General features: G+C 41.7%; 2 protein-coding genes across 3 annotated transcripts in view; both read left to right on the forward strand.

The window, feature by feature from the left end:
* Positions 1-9,216, forward strand: part of celf3b (cugbp, Elav-like family member 3b) — a 33,316-nt gene extending 24,100 nt beyond the window's left edge. Inside the window, exons 5-16 of one of the 2 annotated variants that reach the window (XR_014923053.1) lie at positions 234-282; positions 826-954; positions 1,042-1,121; positions 1,448-1,603; positions 2,044-2,188; positions 2,844-2,990; positions 3,274-3,339; positions 4,058-4,162; positions 4,316-4,459; positions 4,631-4,794; positions 5,549-5,647; positions 8,174-9,216. Coding sequence is in view for 1 of the 2 variants with exons in the window: in XM_085473948.1 (XP_085330074.1) it covers positions 234-282; positions 826-954; positions 1,042-1,121; positions 1,448-1,603; positions 2,044-2,188; positions 2,844-2,990; positions 3,274-3,339; positions 4,058-4,162; positions 4,316-4,459; positions 4,631-4,758 (1,149 nt within the window). In the remaining variant the exon portion in view is untranslated. The remainder of the gene's footprint in view (positions 1-233; positions 283-825; positions 955-1,041; positions 1,122-1,447; positions 1,604-2,043; positions 2,189-2,843; positions 2,991-3,273; positions 3,340-4,057; positions 4,163-4,315; positions 4,460-4,630; positions 4,795-5,548; positions 5,648-8,173) is intronic. The other variant, XM_085473948.1, reaches the window with a different exon arrangement.
* A 1,733-nt stretch (positions 9,217-10,949) lies between these two features.
* cers2b (ceramide synthase 2b) overlaps positions 10,950-22,492 on the forward strand; it is a 29,909-nt gene continuing 18,366 nt past the window's right edge. The window contains exon 1 of the mRNA XM_085473950.1: positions 10,950-11,389. The gene's annotated coding sequence lies outside the window, so the exon portion shown is untranslated. The remainder of the gene's footprint in view (positions 11,390-22,492) is intronic.

The following is a 22,492-nucleotide window of genomic DNA, read 5'->3' on the forward strand; positions in this document are numbered from 1 at the left end:
AAATTAAACCCGCCTTTAAAAAAAAAAAAAAGGTTCAAAATATTGATTTTACTCTGGTGGAAAGTCAAAATTTCTTTGATGGATACCTGCTGATTTACAAAATACCAATTAATGTTTGAGTAAAATATGTTACCTAAAATGTAATGAAAGTGAAGTCAGTCTTAGAAAACAAATATGTCCAGGAGAGGCTTGTTTATGTTGACCATCCGTATTCCTGCTTGCTTGTCCCTCAGATGAATCGGCCAATCCAGGTGAAACCAGCTGACAGCGAGGGCAGAGGCGGTGAGAAACACGCTTAAACATCCAAACACGTACTCCTGCATTATGTCTTTCTGTCTATGTGACATAATGACATAATGCATTCCCCTTACTGTAAACGTAACCATCCAATCCAAATCTAAATCACTCTAACCAGAACTGTAAAATCAAGCCTGTAATAAACCTTTGACGTTGTGAAGACTGGCCAAAAGGTCCTCACAGTGTACAGATGTCCTTGTTTGCCAGATAGAAGGGTAGGTGTCAAGTTGGATCAGATAGAGATGGAAAGTAGTCAGCGGGGTGCCTGGCAAGTTGCTTTCTATAAATACGCACACATACATACACATTCAGATCACACTCTTTTCATGCCACTTTCCTGGTTTATGGTCTCTGTGGTCAATACTGCAACCTGGTGGACATAAATTGAATCTGCCATAAAAAGATTGTTTTTTTTCTTTTACTGAAGACAGCCTTTACTCTATACCAGCCATGTCGCCAGCATTGGGAATATAACATTGAATTCATAACATTTTCTTCCCTTTCCTCCACACATCCTTGGCCTCTCAGAGGACAGGAAGTTATTTGTGGGCATGCTGGGAAAGCAGCAAAGCGATGAGGACGTCAGAAGGCTGTTTGAGCCCTTTGGCAGCATAGATGAGTGTACTGTCTTGAGAGGGCCTGATGGCACCAGCAAAGGTAAAATGCACTCAAATATAATACCACAAAGTGCTTCATTTCATGCAGTGCCATTTTTATTTTTAATTCAATGACTGTTTGTTACAGGGTGCGCGTTTGTGAAATTCCAAGGACATGCCGAAGCCCAAGCTGCCATCAACAGCTTGCACGGGAGCCGCACAATGCCTGTAAGCAGCATGCACATGATCGCAAAGGATAAAATCCATACGCATAAAACAAACAGACACAACCAAATATGTGTATGTACTTCTAAAGGCTTATACAGTGAACCGCAGGGGAGAGTTTGCATTTTTTGTAGGTAATAATGTAATGTAAATGTATTTGCTTTGGCCCTGCACTGCTCATTGTGCCGGGATAAGCGTGAGTCCCACGAGACTCATAAAGGATTAACTGGATAGAGGAAATGAATGAATCAACACGAAGCCTGGGCCCATTAACACCGAAAATTGCTTGCAATTGAAACTTAATTCTGTCTTCACCTCTGTCCTCGCAGGGGGCGTCGTCCAGTCTGGTGGTGAAGTTTGCAGACACAGAGAAGGAGCGGGGGTTGAGGAGGATGCAGCAGGTGGCCTCCCAACTCGGCATCTTCAGCCCCATGACCCTCAATTTCCCCGCCTACAATGCCTACACGCAGGCGGTCAACGCACAGGCAAGCACAGACACACATAAACATTCGCTGTGCTGCACATGCATGCACCAAGTTTGTAAGGGGAGTGCTGTGCTTATGAAAGGATGTAATAAGTTTGAAGAGGCTATCAGTGGTCTAATTCAGGCTAATGTTATTACCCACACAACAGAACATACGTCATCTGGCAATAGCTTTCCCGCAACACACAACCATTAACCCACTGACTCGGGACATAATGGCCTTGTAATTAGATCTCTATTCATCTGTTCCTCCATCACTCCCTCTCCCTGCCCCTTCCTCTCATTTTTCTTTCCCCTTTTTCTCCCACTCTCTCTCTTTTTCCCATACCCATTTAACTGTGTCTTTGTTTTCTCTCACCCTCACTTTTTCTCCCCTCTTTCTCCCTCCTCTCTTCTACCTCTCCATCTCCTTCCTGTCTCTGCTTCCTTCCTTGTCCACAGCTTGTCCAACAGCAGGCCCTGGTTGCCCAGTCAGCGTACTTGTCTCCTGTGGCAACAGTTGCCGCCGTACAGATGCAGCAGATGGCAGCACTCAATGCCAATGGAATCATTGCCACACCCATTACACCCATCACACCATCCTCGGGTAGGCTTACATGCCATGCGTACTTAAATATATTCTTGGATTATTGGATGTATCTTCTAGCTGTACTTGTCAGTTTGTTATAACATCAAACATGATGCATTAGAAAAATAGTCACAACCCTTTTTCCTTTTAATGTTTCATGTTATCGAAAGAAAAGTCTAGATTGCTGCTTCTAGGAGTTTAAAGCATTCAGTTTATGTTTTTACAGTGTAAGTCTAGCAAGATGAATCTTTGAATGAAGGTTTGGTTATTGAAGCAGTTGTACTCACATAGGAAATATAGTTAATGTCCTTCGAGATGCAAGATAGGCCTCTTGGTAGCTATCTTAAAAGGCCTCAAGGCACTTCTTTTGAAGTATTATTTTTAATTCATTTTAATTTCGCTGGTCACTGAGACATAAAAACTGCATGCATAGTGTTGCCAGGGAAGTTTTATCTTTTTTAAAGAACAAAGACTTATTCTAGTTCCCTGACTTTGCCCCCAAATGGGGTTTTAAAATCCTGAAAGTTGTACTTCTACTACCATCTTTCTACCACCAGATTTCTCCCATAAATCTAAACGTTTTATTCTTTAAGAGCTGTGTCTCTCATCTCTCTGGTATAGTGAAATATTTGCAATGACAGAGACTCTGTTTTGCTGTGATATCTGTCTGTAGGTACAAACACCCCCCCAACTATTGCAGCAACACCTGTGCCAGCGCTTCCTCCACCAATAGGAGTGAATGGTTACAGCAGCGTGCCAGCTCCCTCCAATGGGCAACAAACAGAAACACTATACACCAATGGCGTTCACCCATATCAAGGTATTTTGATCAAATCATTATGGAGTGTAGAGATATGTTTACTACTGTGATGTTGTGATGAGGACCGGACCCAAATTGCAGGACGCAAAGCAGACAAAGTGAATAAGACTAAACACAATAACAGAGACATAGAAAATAAAAATACAAACAGAAACCAAGAACTCAATAAACACTACATAAACTCCAGGTCCATTACAGATATAGAAATAAAATAAATCACAAGAATTTATTAATATATTGCCTTTTTTTAAATTCTCCTTTTTTTAAAATTTCATATCCCCAGCTCAGAGTCCAGCAGCAGCCTTGGACCCACTACAGCAGGCCTACGCAGGCATGCAGCACTACACAGGTTGGTGTATGCGCAGATCACAGAACTGATCACTTATAATCATCTGAATTCTTCATAGATATTAATTTCTGTGTGCTTTGCTTACATTAAGATAGACGAGGCATGCAAACAAAATCAGTAGTAAATACATCTGCTCAAAAGCCACTGATGATGTGACAGATGTTCACCATATGCATGTCCTTGTAAATCAAAGTTGCACATATGGATCAATTACACGTGGCTCTAAAAATCACGTTAGCTTCAGTGAAGTCATACACATATCTAATCCATATTCAGCCGTATTATTATTAATGCATATGTGTGTTTCCCAGCCGACGTCTCAGGGAGGAGGTTAAATCAAGATGAGCAGACTTGTGACTTTGTTATGAATGTGTCTGCTCTCAGACTGTCAAGGATAAAAGGACAGTTTGATTGACTGAATTCATTTTGTTTTGATTTATCCAATTTAATTAAGACACAAAAGGCTGGCGATAATGTAACACAGGACATATCATGTGTACATGATTCAATATCAAGGGGAGATGTAATGCGTGTACAGGCTCAGATCAACAGTGTCATTGTCTGGTGAACTTATTCCACTCGTATGTTACAGTTAATAGTTTTCACCTTCAGCAGAAGACGTTTCAGCTCGAACAGAGTGACTCTATTGGACGCTCCTATGTTGCCACTCGTTGTTGTGGTCCAATCATATTTTGTTGCTCCCTGTCTCTCCCAATAGCGGCGTACCCTGCTGCGTACGGATTGGTCGGGCAGCCGTTCCCCCAGCAGCCAACACTTGTTGCCCAGCAACACCAGCAGCCCCAGCAACAGCAGCAGAGAGAAGGTGATGTGGTTTCCTTTCTGGCCGGGACCACGCCCCTCTCTCCAGTGATCTTATTTAAAGTTTTTTTTATTGCAAAGTTTTTACAGCCTGAGATCATTTATCAAACTCTGTCTACTGTGTGGATGCGTGCGTGTGTGTGTGGGTGTGTGTTAGGTCCAGAGGGGTGTAACATCTTCATCTACCACCTGCCTCAGGAGTTCAGTGACTCTGAGATGCTGCAGATGTTCCTGCCTTTTGGCAATGTCATCTCAGCCAAGGTGTTTGTGGACCGTGCCACCAACCAGAGCAAATGCTTCGGTGAGAAATGCAGACGGGGGAGAAAGGGGGAGGGAATGGGGGAGGACCGGTTTATCAGAGCGAAGAAAGGACAAGTGGAAAAAGTCATTGGCTGATGAAATACTGTGTTAATTAATGCGTGTAAACCCGCCTGACAAAATGACTAAAGTTAGCATTTTGCCTGTCTTTCAGGATTTGTGAGTTTTGACAACCCAGCCAGCGCTCAGGCCGCCATCCAGGCCATGAATGGCTTCCAGATTGGCATGAAGAGACTGAAAGTGCAGCTCAAAAGGCCGAAAGATGCCAACCGCCCATACTAAGTGACTACTGAGAGGATGAAGAACAAGTGAAGAGAGGTGAGGAGGTGGAGAGCAGGTGAAGAGTGGCACAATATGAGACAAGTGAGCCTTAGTATAGAGACAGAGTGCAATCAAGTCCCGCCCAAAGCAAACTAAGGCTAAAACAGTGAAACTCGTTAGTGTGGTGCAGGCATATTGTTACTGATATCCAGTGTCAGTTTTATTGGATGCTCCTCAGATGTTTACAGGACTGTGAATCATATTCAGAAAATGCTGCATTTGTATATACAATTACTTTTACACAATATAATGTTTAAAAAACTAAAATTAATACTGAAATAACTTTTTTAAAGTGTATTTTTAACTGAAAAAAATCAACCCAGTTTGACAGCTTTATTAAACTAAATTAAAAAGAAAATTAAAATTAAAAGACATATTTAATATTTAAAACCAAGGATAATATTAAAAAAAATAAAAAACTATAATAAATATGACGAGTCCAGTGGGCGTGGTTTTCAGAGTAAGACGCATTGCGCTCTGTCTCTGTGTTGGGGAGCAAGCGGATAAATTTGGGTTAGTGAGGAAAAAAAAGTGTACAAGGTAACTTAGACTTGACAGTGCACAGCTAACTGACGGGGAAAGCTTTAACCTGACATTTCAGTGAAATATGCTTTGGGTAACTTACAGAAAAACAGCTTAATCAACTCAAGAAGAGTAATTATACTAAAATATTGTTTTCCTTTTTTATTTTCTTTGACAATCTTATTTATTTTCTTTCCTGCTGTTTTGATCTTTTCCTGAAACACCCAAGAACCTTCCGTCCAATCATAATTCACGAGGACCCCATCGCTATGGCAATGGTTGCCTAGTGACCGATAAAGCCCCGACCCCCCCTTCCTCTCACATTGTTGTAAGTTGATTGGTTGGCCTGTGTTTGGGTTGCTGTGGCGATTGATTGCCTGTGTTGGTTGCCCTTGGCAATTTTTGTTCTGTCACCTCGAGCAACCAGCCATGCGTTGACCTGCATGTCCTGTTGCTGTAGTGACCACAGACTGTGTTTGGTGCATTGTGACTTTATTTTGTATTGACCTGTGCACATACTGATCAATAACTATCAATAGCCCGGACTGTACTCAGAATCAACTGATTCGATTGGATACTTGATACTTTGAATCATTTTATAGTAATTTGATCAATTCTGTAGCAACGCTCGTTACTCTTTTCAGCCTCGTTTTTGATCAGTTTCTGTAGTGTTCTGTTTGGTGTGTTTATTATTTGAACAAATGGTTTGGGTAAAGTAGTGAGCGTGGGCATCTGTGTGTACGTATGTGTCTGTGTTACACTGTTAGCGTGTAATACAGGAGAGCGTAATCCTCGTTGTATTGGTGTCTGTACAGAAAGGTGTGCAGAGGCTTCCACGGTGGACTGCTGGAGAAAGCTAGAGCAGAAATACAGTTTACTGCAAATTACATTTACTTGTTTTATTATATTATGCAACATACAGTGGCCGTACATGTTGGAACAGAGGCCATGATGTGGTTGAACAGAGCTCTAAATATGGCCACAGACTGGTCCAAAGTATGGGCTACACAGGCCAGAAGAGAGACAGACAAGGTTACTTTCATTTTACTGACAAAGGCACACTGTACTTTGGAGCGAGCATGCATTTTGTTGAGCTGTGCTCTGATAGGCTGAGTTTTTAATCCTGGATTGTGATTTATTACAGTGTTTGATGTGCCACTTTAGTTTTTTGCTCCTTCGTTTTTCTCTCCTGAGCCATTTTCACACATGAACTCCAGACAGAGTCGGGAGAAACAGGTCACCACATTTCCGAACATGCCCTTCATTACATAGGCCACTTAGGACTCGCTGGAACTAGTAGTAGTGATGGTGAATTCACTGGCCAATTACATTCTATAGTTATACCTACAGGATATGTTTATTTTATATAATTAAGATGAGCACTTAGGTGCATTATGTAAGTCTTCCAGATTTTGCGATACAGGCTAACTTTCATCTGGAGTCCCTGGCAGTTTGAGGGCATTCATAGGCAGGAAAAAAAAGCAAAGATCCAAGGGCACCTAAGCACAGGTAAGAGTCATAATCATATGAACGATAAAACAAAGACATAAACAAAGAAAGACAACATATTAAACACTTATAAAAACTCTCATACAGACACAAAGAGCATTAACACAATTACAAAAGCAGCGACCTGCAACACACTAAATCCGCTTACGTCACGTTTGATTGACATGGACTTTGTACCGGAGAGCAGGCAATTTAAACACTGTTTCAATTTTTCACATTGCACCTATTCCGCGTCATTTCTAGAAAAGTTCAGCGCTGCGGTGCATGTGTGAAAACAGCTTTTTATATATATCCCTATCACTTCTTTTGTGCTCTTTTCTCCCTCTTCCCCTCACCACCTCCTTGCTCCTCTTCTTCTTTTCCCTCCTCTCTCTGTCAGGTTTTTTTCTTTCTGCTTCTCTCCCCTCCAGTCTCTTCCTTCTATCCCTCTAGCTCGTGTTTTGAGGTAAAGGGTATGTGGTTACCATGGTGGTATATAAAAAAAAAAAACTGTGAAAAAAAGTGCCTCTTGCTTATTGGAGAACAGCCTTCAACTATAGGAATTCTGGGAGAAAAATAACAAGAGAGATTGTGACGTAAATGTAATCCTCCACAAACCCGTAACCTTTACCAGAGAGCAGAAAATGTGTAGCTGCTGTCAGGTCGGTGTTTGGAGGCACTTTCAAATGGCAGCACACATTATAAATAAAGGATTCAGCTTCTATTTCTAGACAAGCTTTTACATAACAAATCCTTGTGGGTAATAAGAAGGCCATGTAATACCTCGGTATAATACAAAAAGTTGTGGCCACTTCTTTATCCTGATTAAAATGATCACCCAGAATTTCTATACTGCAAATGCCAGAGAGTGATGCATGTTGGTAGTAGTGTTTGCTTGCTATGAATCGAGGCACATGTTCATAAGGACACAGAGACATAAGTGCATACTTCTAGATTCTGTAGACTTACTAACACACACACACATTTACATCCAAACACACACCTACAGTCCCACAGTAACACATTTGAGTGATTTTCACTGTATTGAGTTGCATGATCCAGGCACTGTGTGTGTATGTGTTTAAAGCACCATGAGTTACCGCTGCTGAAAGACAGAATGATGCTTTCTTGTTTGACGCACTCACCTGAGACTGAAGCTAAGCGAAGCTAGCAGCATCCTGAGGTGCAGTTTGCTGCAGGAAGTGTGGCAGTCAGGCCTACACAGGAGTCTTGTTTGACAAGCTGTGAAGATCAGAGAGAAACGCAGAGCCTCAGAGTATTTATAACTCTAACAGATCCTCCCTCCTTCTCTGTCCCTCTCTCCTTTTATCACTCCCTCTACCCTCCAACTCTCCTGCCTTCACAGGTGACCTTTCAGAGTCCAGCCGAGGAGGAATCCCAGGGTTCATTGTGCTTTCAGACTGTCTGCTGCCTGTGAGCGTACGCGGACTGCAGCCACACTCACGCAAACACACAAACATACATCAACACCGAACCTCATAGGGTTCGTGGCTGATATGTACATAAAATGCACAAAAACACACACACACACTTGCTGACACTTACACAAATACACACGCGAGTCAGTAATCTCACCCATACGGCCGAGACCTTGGTTTGACCGTAGTCTGTGTGGAACAGGGTGTTTAGTACAGCTAAGACAACTCAGACCAAGTGAGAAGGGTGAAATCAACCTGCTGATATATCACTCCAATAGACTTTAACTTGTCTATACCATGTCTAATACATGACAAATATAGAGGGACCGATGTTTCATAATAAAAACCCAAGAAAATACAAAAAAAGACGACTAAATGAGTAGGTTAGAGAGACTTTGGAGAAGATCCTAATGACCTGTAAATAGTTTAGTTTACAAAGAGCAGCATTTAAAAAACAAGAAAAATGCAAAAAGAATACTACTTTAGATAAACACTGAGCAGGACACAGCAACATTATTATTATTATTATTATTATCATTATTATTATTATTACCACTAGTAACATCATCATCTTCATGAAAGGAAAATACATTCCAAATTGTAAAATGGGAAATCACTAACCTATTTTAAATTTCTACTTAGACTTTAGGTGAAACACGGGGGAGGGAGGGATTGCACTTTTATTCGGGAGGTTTTAATATTTGAGCTATTTTTTATTTATTTACTAATTTATCAATTATTTTGTTTATTGGGAGAAAAGGGGGTTTGAGTGGGTTGCAATATTTTGATTTAGGATTTTCTAGAGGAAAAAAAACAACTTTTGAGGGTCTGTCTCTCTCACTTCTTGCAATCGAGTAATTATAATGTATGTATTAATTATTACAGCAATTATATTTATTTCTAATTTATTGAATCCTGTTTTTGATCCACTCTCTTTTTAAGTTTAAATAAAAAGTATCATACTAAAATGTCTGATGTGTAATCCATGTGAGTGTTTGCATGCATGTGGGAGGGGAAGAAAGGGAGCAGGACTGGTCCAATGAAAATCTGCATTTGGAAGGTTCAGCAAGGAAGAGAGCGCACATCCAACTTTTCACCAGGAGGGGGCATCGCTACAGTAATCAGAGAAGAAGGAGAGAATTGAAATACCAATTAAGCTGCACAGCTTGTGATCTCATTTCATTCTTTATGGGAGCAGGCTACTTTTCTAATAGTAGATGCATTTGTCTTTCTCAGGAATAAGTATACAAGAGTATTATTTCTAATGATTAATTTACCAATAGAGAAAACTATTTAATAATAATGTGATGTGTGCAGAGCACATTTTTAAGAAAAAATTATTAAGCTGACTAAATATGAGTCCACAGGTGTGGGATTTGTTAGACCACTGAGAGGATACATTAAGTAGAGGAAATTTTGAGCATCAGACTTTTAATTTCCTGTGCTTGGATTTTAACTCCTTCTATCCTTCAGTCTATGGTGGACATATCTGGATTTAGATGAGGGGATATACACACACAACACACACAGCCGTCTACATAATCCCTATGCTTCGCTAATGTTTCCCACTGAGATCTACAGCTACAAAAGTGTTTCTCTGGCCAAAACAAGTAAATAATTTAATAGGAAGAGATCATTCTGACATTTATTACAATATTGATTGAGGTTAGCAGCCAAAAAAGACCTCATCAATTTTATTATACTACATTTATTTTTTATGGTGCATGAGCCCATTCAAAGATAAGATGTCAAATTGGGAATATTCCAGGATGTGATATTTTCATTACCGCATGGGCTTTCTTAATATTTTATGTTATTCAAGTATAAAATATTCTATTTATTGAAGGTCTTTTATCATAGATTGTGTTTGATTAAACTTTTAGCTGTTGCAAAAAATAGGTAAATACAATACATCTCATGTTATTTAACCTTATCTTTGTGACCAATTCAAATACTTGTATGATTCAAAGTTAAGTTAGGACCAAGACATACCCCCACCCCCCGCCCTCACTTTGTGGGCCAAATATAGTATTTAATATAATTAAACTCAAGCACAGCCTTATTGATCTGATCTGAACTTTGGCTGCCTGGAACAAACTATTTGACAGGCTGGCTGTGAGTCAGATATGAAGATCCTTTGACCCCTCAGCTGCTTCTCTTATAGTTCACGTGTCACTAGGAAAATAGTTATGTCTGTAGAAAATATACAAAATAAAATATCCTATTGTAATGATCCTGTTATTATTATTATTATTATTATTATTATTATTTATTTATTTATTTATTTAAAAAATATTTGATTAAACGCCCAGTAAAATGTAACAGAAAGGTCACGAGTGAGTGGGACATCACCAAAAGATTTCTACATTATAGTAAACATTCAGTCAACAGCAGATGCTACGTCCGCAAATAACGAGGTTAAAGGTCAGCCACGGCAAAGCTTCCAGCCGATCAGAAAAGTATTGTAAGTTACGAAATGTAAAAAAAAAAAAAACTATAGCTTTTTAGATAAAAAACCAAAAACAAATATCAGACACTTTGGATTAACACGGCTGTTTCGGATACAAAGATTTGGGTGTAAAACTTATTCCGAGCGGAAACAAAACGCGGATGTGTGTGTGAGTGTGTATGAGCCAAATGCTCTCTCATGTGCTTGGACGTCATCTGCGTCCCTCCCTCTCCGTTATTCCCTCACTCCTCCCTCTCTGTCTGCGCCTCTCAGTCCGCTCTCCTGCCGGCCCGACCCCATCCTCTGTCCGGCCACAAAGACCCCCGTCGACTCCCAGGACACACGAGGGGGGATTAGCTGGGACACGACGAGGGAGGGGGGAAAAAAACTACCTGAACACTGCTGGGAGAAAAGCCGCCGATATCGCATTGCAGCATCTCACACATTCTCCCCCATCTGTAGCTCCCCTTTCCTTCCCTTTTTTCGCACATTGTTCCCAATGGAAACATGTAAAAATCAGTAAGCTGCGCCCTTCTGAGCACAACCAGCGGGCTGGGCACACTCAACGGGACCGTTAGCTTTTTTTTTTCCAGTGAGCTACGCGGGACCAGGAGAAAAAGACAAAAAACAACTGACAATTTTTGGTGGAAAGAAGATTTTTTCTTCTTCTTCACGGCGCGAGAAGGACACCAAAGTAAGTACCGTTTCACTTTCATGTCGGTGGTAGACGTTGGTCGTTTTGTGCGCCTGAGTGTTTGCGGGAGACGCACGCTCCGCATCTTCGCTCACCTCAGACGTCATTACGCACTCATGCAGGAATCGGGCAATTAAAAATAACAGGCCGCTTTCGGTCTCTTAACAAAAGAAAGAGAATAAAAACGCGGCGTAAGCTGGGTTCATATGTGATGGTTGATTATTCCTGCCAGTGGCTGTGTAATATGATGACACGAGGGCAGTCTGGCGCTTGAACGGTGGATCGCTAAAGTTTGCTAACTAGCCACATTATCACTGTAACTAACACACACACACACAAGTCACAGCCCCACTATACAAATATAGTTTTAAATAATATATATCGTTTTTTCTATGTTTAATAATCTCCGTTTCACCCTCTCCTTCAGGCAGTCTTTAATGTGGTTCACTTTGCAGTAGCTACATTAAAGCAAATCTGCAGAATGCTAAGTAAACATAAATACTAAAGCTTTAGAATGAGAGGAGGCAGCTGTAGCTGCCGTACGGGAAATAATTGTTTGTTTTGTTGATGTTACCACAATGACTCTTTCATACTCAGACGTGTAAATACGTGACAGCAGGCAAGTATGTATAATATATTGTCACAGTTATAATATCCAAGAAGTAGGTTAATTAGAGGAGTGCCATATGTGAGTCAGACCAATAAAACCAATTTGTACAACATTTTCCATTTAATGTAAAGAAGTCCACTCTGGAGATGTTTTTAGCACTTAGCCAATATAGACCCACATTTAATAAGTTGAAAGATACTGTATAAACAGAAACCCCCACTTTACTATATGCTTTAATGGCCAGATAATATAATATTTTGTTTCTTGCTAAATTGTTTTTTACATTTAATTAGCATTTTATTAACAAAACAAACCGTTGATAGAATGAGATGTCATTAAAGTCTTCTCATATTCAGTTCTTGTTTAGTTAACCACCATAGTGTATATATATGGCTTCACTGTAGGAGCCACTATTGTTTTATGTTTGCAGCTCCGGCTACCAGCTGGCACCTCTTGTGTTTACTGCTTATTTAGGTGTATGTATTTAAGGGACAGCAGCTACAGGTGCTGCCTGTTGCCAAGGCAAACATCTTTTTGACTGTGCTATCGTGTAACTATAACGTGTTGAGAAGATGTGCACTCAGTGGTACTTTAAATAGACACTACATTTACAGTTCTGTCACCTTATGAGGGGATAGAAGTACTTTTAACTTTACAGACTTTTACTCCTGTGCAGTGAAAATAAAATGAATAGTGGTCCAAAAGGGACCATTAAGTGGGATTTGCACTTCTACGTTAAATCTACACCATAACCTATGCTATAACCTGACATTTAACTCCCTAAAACTGGAACTAGATGGTTTGATATTGTTGTTTCTTCCTATGTATTTCTAACTACTTATTCTTTCACTGTCATTTCTTTTTGATGGTCTGAAAGATCAGTTTGAAGAGAGAAACCCTACTGCTAACTAGTGTTTTGGCTGGTGTGCACACCAGCACAATAGTGCATTCCAGAGCAGCTCCAACAAGCCCGACTTAACAATCCAAGATCAGTGACTGTAAGCAGTAAAAAAAACTGTAAAGCTTTAAAACAGTGTGGCAGCTGTTGTGTATTTGTGACTCGCTAAAAAAGCTGTATGCAGAACATTGAGAAGGCTCTATGTCTGAACATGCTGCAGCAGTGTTTTTAGAGTTACAGTGTGTAAAATCTCTCCACTAGATGTCAGTAGATTGCAGATTGCAGTCAACTACGTTATTTTTTCCAACAACTTCCAATTCATGTTGATAAATCTTGGTAAGGTAGGACAAATATCTCTGGCCACTGACTATCTGTAGTTAGTATAGGCTGTTAGTCTGCTGTTTACCTCAGCTTGTGTCCCCTTGTGTCTCCTCTTGTGTTTACTCTGGAGGAGGCTGTAAAAAATTTGTGAAAGGAGTCCAATAGTCAACGAGTCAGTGAAGCTTACTTGTATCTAATGATAGCGATACTGAGATGAGCTGTTGCATTATCCTGAACTTTTCTGAAGCCTCCGTGTCTGTTAGCTGCTGTTAGCCGGTGTTAGTGAAACTTTCTTCGAAGTAGCTCATTGTTGGACACTACGTGACTAACTCTTATGATGTGAGAATGTAATCAAAGTGTTTATTAAAGAGAAAGTTTCATTTTTATGACATTTGAGCCTAACAGTAGCTGGCATAACATTAACTTATAACCAGCTGTTGTTGTTCTTGTTTAGCTGGCTCATTGTCAGTTGTCTCGAGATGGGAGGGTGGCCGTATGTCTAATCTATCTAATCTATGCATAAACTAACATAAACACATATATATATATATATATATATATAATAGCAGCTGGGTAGCGTAGTGGTTAGACTACACTCCTTTGGAACAAGGATCGCAAGTTCGATTCCTGCCTGGGGCGTCTGTATCCAGTAAGGGTCCTAAGGCTAGACCCCCTATGCTAAGCAAGCCTACCGCAGACATGAGCGAGACAGATAAATATGAAGGCATGCCGGCTCGGACGTCGCCCGGATCAACAAGGTCCGCGTCAGGTGTTGAGGAACCAGGGCACCCTGACGAAAAGTGGGCTACTGGAACAAGAAGGCATCGGTGGGCAAGGGACGAAAACAGGGCGTTGTTGGAATGCTACTACGCAAGTAACCCCGGCGGAAGGGGCTACATGAATAGGATGAGGGACCTATGGATTCTTCGATACCCAACATCCACAATGACGGCGAAACAACTAGTAGCTCAGTGTTCCAACATTCGAAAGAAGGGACTGCTCTCACAGCTAGAGATTGACGAGGTACAACACAAATGCTACGGCAAGGAGGAGTCAGGACGCCAGGTCAGGGGGGAGATATCATCACCCCCACCCGAGATTGGGTACATAGCCCCAAGTGTGATAGGAGAAGGATCGTTGAGTGCGAGAGGAACTGACCTGAAAAATAGGATCATGGCCAAGCTTGAAACCTGGATCCCCCGTAGCCGGTTACCAAGATTACGTGAAGTACCCTCAGAAGGTCTGCTAGATGATGTTAATGCAGCACTACGGGCAATACCTACAACCACGATTACCGACACTAACAAGCTGATCTACAATACGGCAGCAGTGATCAGTGAGATGCTTGGCTACAAGTTGAACAGCCACAAGGGGCAGTACCCTCCATGGAGAAGGAGGCTAGAGGGCAAGATCAAAGTAGCACGGAGGGAGGTTAGCCAACTAACGGAGTTGCAGAAAGGTGCGACGAATAAGGTGCCTAAGAAATACAGCAAGCTGTCCATACCTGAGGCCTTGGAAACTGCCAAGCAAAGACTCACAGCCTTGGCCAGCCGCTTGAGGAGGTACACCAGAGAGATAGAAGGCAGGAGAATAAACCAGCTGTTCTCCACAGAACCAGCAAAGGTGTACTCTCAGTGGCAAGGGAACAATAAGAGAACAGCACCACCAAGGCTGGAGACGGAGCAATACTGGAAGAGCATATGGGAGAAGGATGCAACCCATAACGGCAATGCTCAGTGGCTAGAGGATCTGAGGGCAGACCACAGCGACCTCCCTGAACAGGGTCCAGTAACCATCACAGTGGCAGATATCCAAGAAAGGGTCTCCAGTATGAAGAGTTGGACAGCACCAGGGCCCGACATGGTTCACGCCTACTGGCTGAAGAAGCTAACTGCACTCCACGAGCGTCTGGCAGCACAAATGAACCAGCTGCTAGTTAACGAGAGACACCCGGAATGGCTAACTGAAGGCCGGACGGTCCTGATCCCCAAGGACCCCAAGAAGGGACCGGTCCCCTCCAACTACCGACCAATAACCTGCCTCAGTACTACATGGAAGCTCCTGTCAGGCATCATATCGGCTAAGATGAACAGGCACATGGGTCAATACATGAGCGGGACACAGAAAGGAATTGGCAAGAATACCAGAGGCGCAAAACACCAGCTACTGGTAGACAGAACAATCAGCCGAGACTGCAAGACCAGACTGACCAACCTGTGCACTGCCTGGATTGATTACAAGAAGGCCTATGACTCAATGCCCCACAGCTGGATACTGGAATGCCTAGAATTGTACAAGATCAATGGGACCCTAAGAGCCTTCATCAGGAACTCAATGGGGATGTGGCGTACAACACTAGAGGCCAACTCCAAGCCCATAGCACAAGTCACCATCAAGTGCGGGATCTACCAAGGAGATGCTCTGTCCCCACTGCTGTTCTGCATAGGCCTGAACCCCCTCAGTGAGATCATTAACAAGACTGGCTACGGATACCGACTACGGAACGGAGCAGTTGTCAGCCACCTCCTGTACATGGATGACATCAAGCTGTATGCCAAGAGTGAACGAGACATCGATTCACTGATCCACACTACCAGGCTATACAGCAATGACATTGGAATGTCGTTCGGACTGGAGAAGTGTAGTCGGATGGTAACAAAGAGAGGGAAGGTAGTCAGAACTGAGGGGATTGAACTACCAGAAGGCAACATTGCAGACATAGAGGACAGTTACAAGTACTTGGGGATCCCGCAGGCGAATGGGAACCATGAAGAGGCCGCTAGAAAAGCTGCAACCACCAAGTACCTGCAGAGGGTCAGGCAAGTCCTGAGGAGTCAGCTGAATGGTAAGAACAAGATCCGGGCCATCAACACGTACGCCCTGCCCGTGATCAGGTACCCTGCTGGGGTAATAGGCTGGCCAAAGGAGGAGATAGAAGCCACTGACATAAAGACAAGAAAGCTCCTTACCATGCATGGAGGGTTTCACCCCAAGTCCAGCACCCTGAGGCTGTACGCTAAGCGGAAGAAAGGGGGCCGGGGACTGGTGAGTGTCAGCACCACAGTCCAGGATGAGACAACGAACATCCAAGAATACATTGGGAAGATGGCCCCAACTGACCGAGTGCTCAGTGAATACCTCAGGCAGCAGAAACCCAAGAAAGAGGAGGGAGACGAGGAACCATCATGGAAGGACAGAGCCCTGCACGGTATGTACCACCGGCAGATAGAGGAGGTGGCTGATATCCAGAAATCCTACCAGTGGCTGGACAAAGCTGGACTGAAAGACAGCACAGAGGCACTAATCATGGCAGCACAAGAACAAGCTCTGAGTACAAGATCCATAGAGGCTGGGGTCTATCACACCAGGCAAGACCCCAGGTGCAGGCTGTGTAAAGATGCCCCAGAGACAATCCAGCACATAACAGCAGGGTGCAAGATGCTAGCAGGCAAGGCATACATGGAACGCCATAACCAAGTGGCCGGCATAGTGTACAGGAACATCTGTGCCGAGTATAACCTGGAAGTCCCGAGGTCAAAATGGGAGATGCCCCCAAGGGTGGTGGAGAATGACAGAGCTAAGATCCTGTGGGACTTCCAGATACAGACGGACAAAATGGTGGTGGCTAACCAACCGGACATAGTGGTGGTAGACAAACAGAAGAAGACGGCCGTAGTGATCGATGTAGCGGTTCCGAATGACAGCAATATCAGGAAGAAGGAACATGAGAAGCTGGAGAAATACCAAGGGCTCAGAGAAGAGCTCGAGAGGATGTGGAGGGTGAAGGTAACGGTGGTCCCCGTGGTAATCGGAGCACTAGGTGCGGTGACTCCCAAGCTAGGCGAGTGGCTCCAGCAGATCCCGGGAACAACATCGGAGATCTCTGTCCAGAAGAGCGCAGTCCTGGGAACAGCTAAGATACTGCGCAGGACCCTCAAGCTCCCAGGCCTCTGGTAGAGGACCCGAGCTTGAAGGATAAACCGCCCGCAGGGGCGTGCTGGGTGTTTTTTTATATATATATATATATATATATATATATATATATATATATAACATAGATTGTTCAAACTGCTGCCTTCATGCAGGTGCTACGGAGTGGTGTTTACTAAAAACCAGCTGCCACAGACACAGTTTCTTGCCCCAGTTTGCCACTCTGATGAACACTGTGAAATCAGCCACTTTTATATCATTCTGGTCATATGCACGTTGTCTAGTTCTTTTCTCCGCTGTCTATGGTATACTATATATGGGGATGATCTCTAGCTATATGCATAAAATGTGATTGGGCGGAGCAGCGATGTCCATCACAGCCAATGTATTTGAGACGGAAGGGTAACATGGCCGCTTCCACAAAACGGTATCTGCTTCTGTGTATTTTTAATGGATTAATTCTAAGTTTATGAGAATGATTAAATTTTTTTGGAAGATTTAATTACACACATTTAATTTCGTTTAGGGTCATCTACTGATTGGAAGGTTCGTGGTTTGATCCCCGGCTCCCCCAATGTGCATGCCAAATATTCTTGGGCAAGATAGTAACCCACTAACCCCAAGTTGCTCTCCAGTGCATTCATTGGAGTATGAATGTGTGTGAGGTAGAAAGCACTTACAAAGCATAGGAGAAAGTGCTTGTGTGAATTGGTGAATGTGGCATGTTATATAAAGTGCTTTGAGTGCTCTGGGAGAGTAGAAAAGTGCTATATAAGAATCAGTCCATTTACCATTTACACTTATCAGTGTTTACACTAATTTACACTAATAATCAATTTACTTTTCTGATTTTATTAGTTGGAAGGCACTCAACTTGGGAGTGACGTGACTCCCAGCTATTGCATTTGTGTCTATTTGCGCTGCCATTAGGATATGCTGAGTAAAGGATTGACTCTGATGATTTGCTTCCATGCAGTCCTCTAAAAAAAAAAACTGTGCCTAGTCTTTCAGGATTGACATTGTGCGTAGATGAAATGCTGATTGGTTGAAAAAGTGGGCTTGTAAAGGAAAAGGAGTGACAGTGGAGTTCACTAGGAAGAGGGAGAAACACCATCAAAGATCAAAAAAGCAGCATGAGTACCACAAACAGTGGCCGCACTGGACAGTTTTCATTATTTTTAATGCCTGGTTTCGCTTCCCCATAAAGAAGATCTTTGTCTATTATCTCCTTAGTGGGAGGAGCTAAACTAAAGGAACAACAACACCACAAACATGACCAAGCAAGAGTAGCCCTCAGACTAGGTGCAAAGCATGTAGATAGGGTCTGCAAATTTCTGTGTAGAACCAACATAGAGCTATGCCAGCCCCCCTTCCGGGTTATGATGATGTCACAATTACTGTGACCATAAGCGCTGCTTTAGATAGGCTGCTTCTAGCCTGTGCCACACTGTTGGTTGATGACCATCTGTAACTTTTTTGAAGGATTTCACGCAGCAGTTAATTTAAATGATTAATCAGTCATCCAATTAATAACTGCTGTGCTGCTCTTACAGACTGAATTTTTGCATCCATCCAAGTTAAACATCACAGAAGTCCAACAGCAGAGAAAATAAAAGACAATGCAGTTTTTCATTAACCTCAGCCTAACCTGGACAGATAACAGCTGTCAGCTGTCAATGATTACCTCTTCTTCTTCCAAACTGTTCAATGAGTAATCAGTAATTCTGTTGTCTGTTTTTGAGCGTCCTATATGTCCAGAGGGCAAACCGCTTGGCCTCAGCGAGAGCGCTGTGCTTGCTCAAAGGGGCCGAATTGAACTGTGAGGAGAAGAAAATCAGTATGACGATGTCCCCACACCACCTGAACAAGCCTGTTCAAATCAGTCTGCTGCCTGATTGAACGGTCTCATCAATAATTCATCAGTGTCACAGATAAGTGTCGTGGTACTAAAACCGAGCGACTTGTGATCTCTATCTAACACACAGACTGCGTGACAGTGATGAAACGTTGAGCTGTCCGTCTGTTTTAGGATGGTTTCGCATTTTCTTACACGTAAAAGATATAATTCACATTTATGCTTTTTTGTGTTTCTTTATTTGCTACGTCTAATAAAAATATCTATTTTAAAAAGCTATTTTTTTATCCAGTGTAAGGATGTGTAAAATGTGAACAATGTGTATGACTCACCCTGAAAACTCTCTGGCCCAGAATATCCAAAGCATGACCTGAGTTACAGCTAATGAACCATGTGCAGAAAGCATGTCAGCCTCCTGAACTGCCACTTCATCCCACAATGTGTGCATTCAGGTTTTCATGGTTTGTACTGCGATTCCTAATCCGTAGCTGTGACCTGGACCATAACACATAAACAGTGTATATAGGGAGGCTTGACATACTGTATTTAGTCCACGGCTGAAATAAAAGTATTTGAAGAGTATGAGTTGCAAAAAAATTGTATGAATCCAACACTGCGCTACAATTAGGGGTTGATATTAGGGTTTGCCTGATTATCAGCCCAGCAGATTATGTGGCCTGATAATCTACTCTGGTCTCATAACAAAACACAAACTGTCTCGTGTTTATATGACAGTATGCCTTTGCAATTAATGTATTTTAATATGTCCGCAGCATCTATGCTGTCCACACTGTCTAGCAGGTTATGTGTCCCCTTGACAGCAAAGAAAACTGAGTTTTAAAAAAGGTGCCAGCCTTTGCATTTTATCCTGAACCACTATTTTTTTCCTAAACCTAACCAAGTAGTTTTGCTGGTAGAACATAACCAAGTGGTTTTTAATTCCTTAACCTAGAAATCTGTCATGTGCAGGGCTCAAAATGTGGACTTTTCTGCCCTTTTAAGTCTTCTTGCCAAAGCTTTGTTTCCAAAGGTCAGAAAAGACGTCAGGTCCGATTATTTCTCCAGTACTTGTAAGTGACGAGGCTTCCCTGGTTCTGGTTATTTGTTCTTGGTGGCTTATAAACCTGTTGGGAATGGACAAATGTAAATTATGCATAGCACAATAATAAAATCATCAATCAATTAATAATTAAGAGTGGTGAGTATAAATTATGTGTGTATGAACCCGAATCAGTACTTAAAACACCATATAGATGAAAAAACGTTGTGCCCAGAAATAGAAGATAATTAGATTAGATGTTGTGACTATGCCAAAGGGCAGGACAGAGGTGCAGTGGTGAGCAGTGTTTCTTCACAGCAAGAAGGTTCTGGGTTCAGACCTGCTGACCTTTCTGGGTTGAGTTTGCAGGATTTCTTTGTGGCTGTGTGGTTTTCTTCCGAAAATCCAAACACATCAATGTGAGCTTTGTTATTAGTTGACTGCATGCGTGAACTGTGACAGACTCGGGACCTTTTGCCTTTTGCCTATATCAGACCCTTAAAATCATAGATGATGTTTTCTTCAATATCTGTAGAGATAATTTTTTCAATATGGCTTAACACCGTCCCCACCAATGATGACGTATCATGCGATTATGAAAAAAATGTAACTTCATCCATCTGTCCATCTACATATATACATGGATAGATCTTCAGTGTAAAGTCAATATCAGATTTACAGCAGTCTAAATTTAGGAAATTCATTAAATAACTTAAACAGAGAATAAGCATTGAGCAAACACTTAGTGCCAAGTGACTGAGATGTAACTCAATATCCTTATCAAACCAGTTGTAATAAATCACCAGGCCCAGCAGTTTATGAGCCTTTAACTATGAAGTGACCAAGGTTTTTTTATCAACTAATGAGTGGGATAGTTTATATTTTACACGTTATTACTTTATCATACGTAAACTGTTTTGTTTATCAGTGATAGATATTGTATAACCTGTTTATATTCTAATTACAAATTTCTAACATTTTTATGTTAAAAAAGTTTAAAACTAATCCTGCGAAAAAGATTTATTTAGTGAATCCTTGTGTGTTTCCTTTAACAAAAACACAGTATTTGTGTGAGTAATACCAGGAAAAAATACATGCTAAACTTTAAAGTATGTTGGAATGAATTGTGTACTGCAGTATGCTGTATATAAATATAGATGAACTGGTGATACTTTGATCAGCAACGTATTATAATAAGCTACTATTTCATCCTTTTTTTTTTTTTTACTTCCATATGGTTGTTTAAAATAAAAACAGCCACTTTTTTTTAAAGATATATAATATTTAAAATATACTATATGGGCAAAAGTACTGGGCCACCAACACATTACAGCGACAGGAGCTGCTTAGCCAGGGAAACCCATGTCTTGAAGCTCCTGGCGTTCAGTTTTTGTGCTGATGTTAATTAGGGCTGCCACAAACGATTATTTTGATAGTCGACTAGTCACCGATTATTTATGCGATTAGTCGACTAATCAGATCATCATCCACTGGACGTAAAACTACAGCTTATTGCACCAGCAGCATCTACTCTTATATAACTATCATTAGCTTACAGCTTTAAGCTTTTAAGGTGCTAACTAAAAATAAAGACAAGATGATAGTTTATTCAATTTTAATGAAATTAGCAGATTGTCTCGGTGGAGTTTAATAAACTCCTTGCTATCTAAAATATAACAGGACACCGGAGTAAATTCTCCAGCATCTCACACTTCTGATGATCAGCTGTCTGCTTGACGTTTATTCAGCTGTGTAAAAACTATAACTTTAATCTCAGACAAACCGATTTACTCAGGAACAACTAAAATACTGAAAAAAAAAAAAGCCAAACAACAACATTTTTAATTTATCTAAGTGACTCATATACATTTAACCTGAGTAGCGAAAGACGGCGGTGGGTTTGAAAACAATTTGCCGGGAGTCCGGTGTTCTCACAGCGCTAGTGACCTAGCGGCCGGCTAGCTATCGAGCTAGTGGGTAACAGATGTCTCCGAAAACGTCGGAGCGCTTTTGAAAATATGTGGTGTCCTGATAAACTGAGCCGATATTTGAGGTTTACACAGCTACATTCTCGCCTGAAAATATGTTAAACGTTTATTTTGTGACCCAGAAAGAATAATAAGAGTAATATTAAAACTAACTAGCTACCGCCATTGTTGGAAACTGAGCTGGGCCGCGCTATGAATTCTGGGACAAAGCTGCTTCTTCTTCTTCTTCTTCGGGGTTTAACGGCAGCTGGCATCCTTGTACATGCAGTGCTGCCATCTTCTGTTTCAGTCCGTTATTACACTCTTAAATCCTGCTACTTATTCCTGGGTCTTTTGGGATCTTACAAAGCTTCAAACGACGCGTCGACTATTAAATCAGTCGTCGACGATTTTGATAGTCGACGTAATCGTGACTAGTCGACAAATCGTGGCAGCCCTAATGTTAATGTCAGTGGAGGTTTC

Source organism: Copadichromis virginalis, linkage group LG11 (assembly GCF_057382275.1).
Source record: "Copadichromis virginalis isolate Kocher_CV1m ecotype Utaka linkage group LG11, C_Virginalis_male_GT1.1, whole genome shotgun sequence".
In the NCBI taxonomy this organism is placed as follows: domain Eukaryota; kingdom Metazoa; phylum Chordata; class Actinopteri; order Cichliformes; family Cichlidae; genus Copadichromis; species Copadichromis virginalis.